The sequence below is a fragment of the Pyxicephalus adspersus genome, chromosome 4 (genome assembly GCF_032062135.1).
Source record: "Pyxicephalus adspersus chromosome 4, UCB_Pads_2.0, whole genome shotgun sequence".
Lineage (NCBI taxonomy): Eukaryota > Metazoa > Chordata > Amphibia > Anura > Pyxicephalidae > Pyxicephalus > Pyxicephalus adspersus.
The window spans coordinates 154163988-154166940 of NC_092861.1; the positions used below are offsets into that span (position 1 = coordinate 154163988).

A 2953-nucleotide genomic window follows, 5' to 3' on the forward strand; every position below is an offset into this window, starting at 1 on the left:
GCAGTTTTTATGATTTCTCTGGCATGGCTTCTTTCTGTGCATGGACATCCTGAGAGAATGCACACTGACCCCCAATATCAGACACAACACCTCATGGTACACAGCAATCAAACTCCCATCCATTGCACTACCTGGACTTTCTCTTCCTTCTGTGCCCATCAGACAGGAAGGTGGCCATAGATCCCTGTGCTCACCACCACCATCCACGGGGTACAACTTACCTGTCTGCTTCTAGTTCACTGACCTCCTTCATTAGGTGAGGGCACAATTATAATATTTGGTGGCAGAACACTGAACATCTCAATAATTTGCCCCCAGAACAACCTCCCAGTGGCTGCAGGATGGCTCCACATGCAGGGTATGAGGAGTGAATAGTTGGCACACCATAATATGCAGCCTTTACCCCTCGCTGACACCCTTCCTCCATTTCTGGTGGGAACCCAACAATAGGCTGCCTTCTGGGATTTTGGACTCCCAATGTTGCTAGAAGCATTCAGCTGTGGTCCACGTGGTGGATTCAGCGACATAACATTCACCCTTCATTCCTAGGACGAACAGAAGCAGCTCAATGGGAAGACCGCAGTCAGGGGCCACAAGAAAACAGAACCGATACCAGCGGGGACCCTCAGTGTCCAATCAGTGGTCAGAGAATGAAATATAAACAAATCTTAGGTTTTACATCCCAATCCCATTTATTTGGTTTTCATCTATTTGCAGGTTACAAACAATGGCAACCACAGAAATCTGTACAGAAAAGCAGCGTGGAATTTCTCGTCCTGATGCAGATTTATCCAACACTAACCAACAGAAAGGATCAGATAATAAAAATAAAAAAACATTCTGTTCAAACTGATCACGTGTACAAACCACAACACCATGAGGACTGGGCATTTCAGGTGAAGACAGAATTTGTCTCCATTGTTATGTCACCGGGCAGAGATCAGGAATTGTGACAGACATGAATAGAGGAAATACATAAAGTTGGGCGATAAAGACATAAAACCTCAGAGCTCATTAAAGAGATACCAAGGATTGGATTGTTCTTGATCACCTTTATTTGGAAAACATCACTCAATGTACATGGTGTAACATTTTAGGAAACACGTGGACAAAGCTCAGAACATTTCTTGTTGTCCCAACTCTATCACGTCTGTGGACACAAATTAAGGCGCAGAACAAATCTGGGGTCAAAAGAATGTGGCCTCTCGTCAGCAAGCTTACCAGACATTGCGAGACGTCCTTCATAATCTTCAGCCTGAAAATGTAAAACCAAAATATGCAAAGAGCAGCAAACAGATTATAAATGCTGACAGACGTGGCTAGAAAGGCGATCCAAGGGGAATATATACAGCAAACTATTACAAGCTGCGATCCATGGGGAATATACAGAGAGAACAATCTGCAAAACAAATCACATGCCTGATCTCGGCGTGAGGAAATGAAAGGACCAAGTACGACTCGCACGGATCCGCCACGGCCGGATCTTCATCTCCCTGGAACTATAATACATCAATAATATACAAAGCACAAAAACATTTTCCTGAACATCACAAAAACAAAAAATAATCATTTACATCGCCAACAAGCAGCACAAAAACAGAAACAAGTCTAGAAAGTTCAAAGAAATGGTGCAGCCGTGGCACCCAATATTTACAAAATGCAAACATTGACCAGTCATGCAGACCCCATGGGTTTAATCCGAGTCACATGTGGTTAACGCTTCCAGTTCTTCCATGGTGTAGGTCGTGGTGGGGGTGCTCGGTGGCACTTTCCTTGTATAATCTTTGTCCATTAAAACCATTCCACGTGGGTAGCTGGAATATGGTCTAGATGTGGCATCATAGATTGGTGAGAAGCTGTAACTGGACCGGACCATCCCGAGGCCTGAGATGGAAATGTTAGTTGCAGGAGTATCGGGGACTTCACAGGCCATGTCACATTCATCCACATCTTCGCTGGCGACGTCAACCATATCAGGCACAGTGTTAGCGGGTGTCTGTACAGCCGGAACCGAAATTTCTACTTTTATCTTCTTCTCTGGAATGTCTATCTTAGGAGGAGAGCTTGTGGCCTCAACTTCCGTGTCTTGGTCTTCAGATGCCACCAAATCTTCAGGGTCATCTTCAGTGGCGATAAGCTTGTAGTACGAGTCGAGTTCATTCTGCATTGCCTGACTGCGCATGGAATCGTTGCTGGGCAGTGGATGGCTTTCAGCAGCCTTTGCCTCACTGGTGGGGGGTTTGTGAGCAGAAACAGAAGTGATTTTTATGTCTTTATAGCCCTGCTCCAACACATGACCAAACAATGAGGTGGGCAGGGACAGTGGCTCCCTTTTGAATTTCTGGTTTAGTTTTGAAGTTGGATTATAGGCAGGCTTTGGTGGAACATTACCCACCGGGGTGGGAGACACTGGTTTCACCTGCTTTACACCCTGCATATGGGTAATGGGGATTCTTTTGGTTTCTGGGGGCTTCATTTCAGTTTTTACTTGAAGTTGTGAACCTTGGCCAGGTAAATATTCTAACATACCTGTGGCCGGGTTTGTGGACACAAACTTTCTAGCTGGAGTAGTTTCTTGCTTGGGTTGAGCTGCAGTCTTTGTTTCCACTGATTTTTCAGGGCCCACTTCCTGTTTAGGTAAGGGCCCGATGAGTCTGTGGGCTTGGGATGGACTGTTTGTTGAACTGGCTGTGGGTCCTTTGGTTGGTTCAGACTTAACACTCGGAGCCACAGATGTCTGAGGAGCCACTGCGTGACCTGGACTCCAATTAACCCGTGGAGAACTTTGTTCTTTCTGGGATTTCTCACAGCTTTTACTTTGTGCCGAGATACTGGAACTGCTTGAGACTATTTTTGAGGGATTTTTGGAAGGCGCGGGGGTGGCCGGCTTTGTGGAAGGAGCGGGGGCGGCCGGCTTTGTGGAAGGCGCGGGGGCGGCCGGCTTTGTGGAAGG

General features: G+C 46.3%; 1 protein-coding gene across 1 annotated transcript in view; it reads right to left on the reverse strand.

Moving 5' to 3' along the window:
- Positions 1-1037: 1037 nt before the first annotated feature.
- The window catches only part of ZNF318 (zinc finger protein 318), a 10479-nt gene continuing 8563 nt past the window's right edge, over positions 1038-2953 (reverse strand). The window contains exon 11 of the mRNA XM_072410323.1: positions 1038-2951. Within this exon, the coding sequence (XP_072266424.1) occupies positions 1694-2951 (1258 nt within the window). The 3' untranslated portion in view covers positions 1038-1693. The remainder of the gene's footprint in view (positions 2952-2953) is intronic.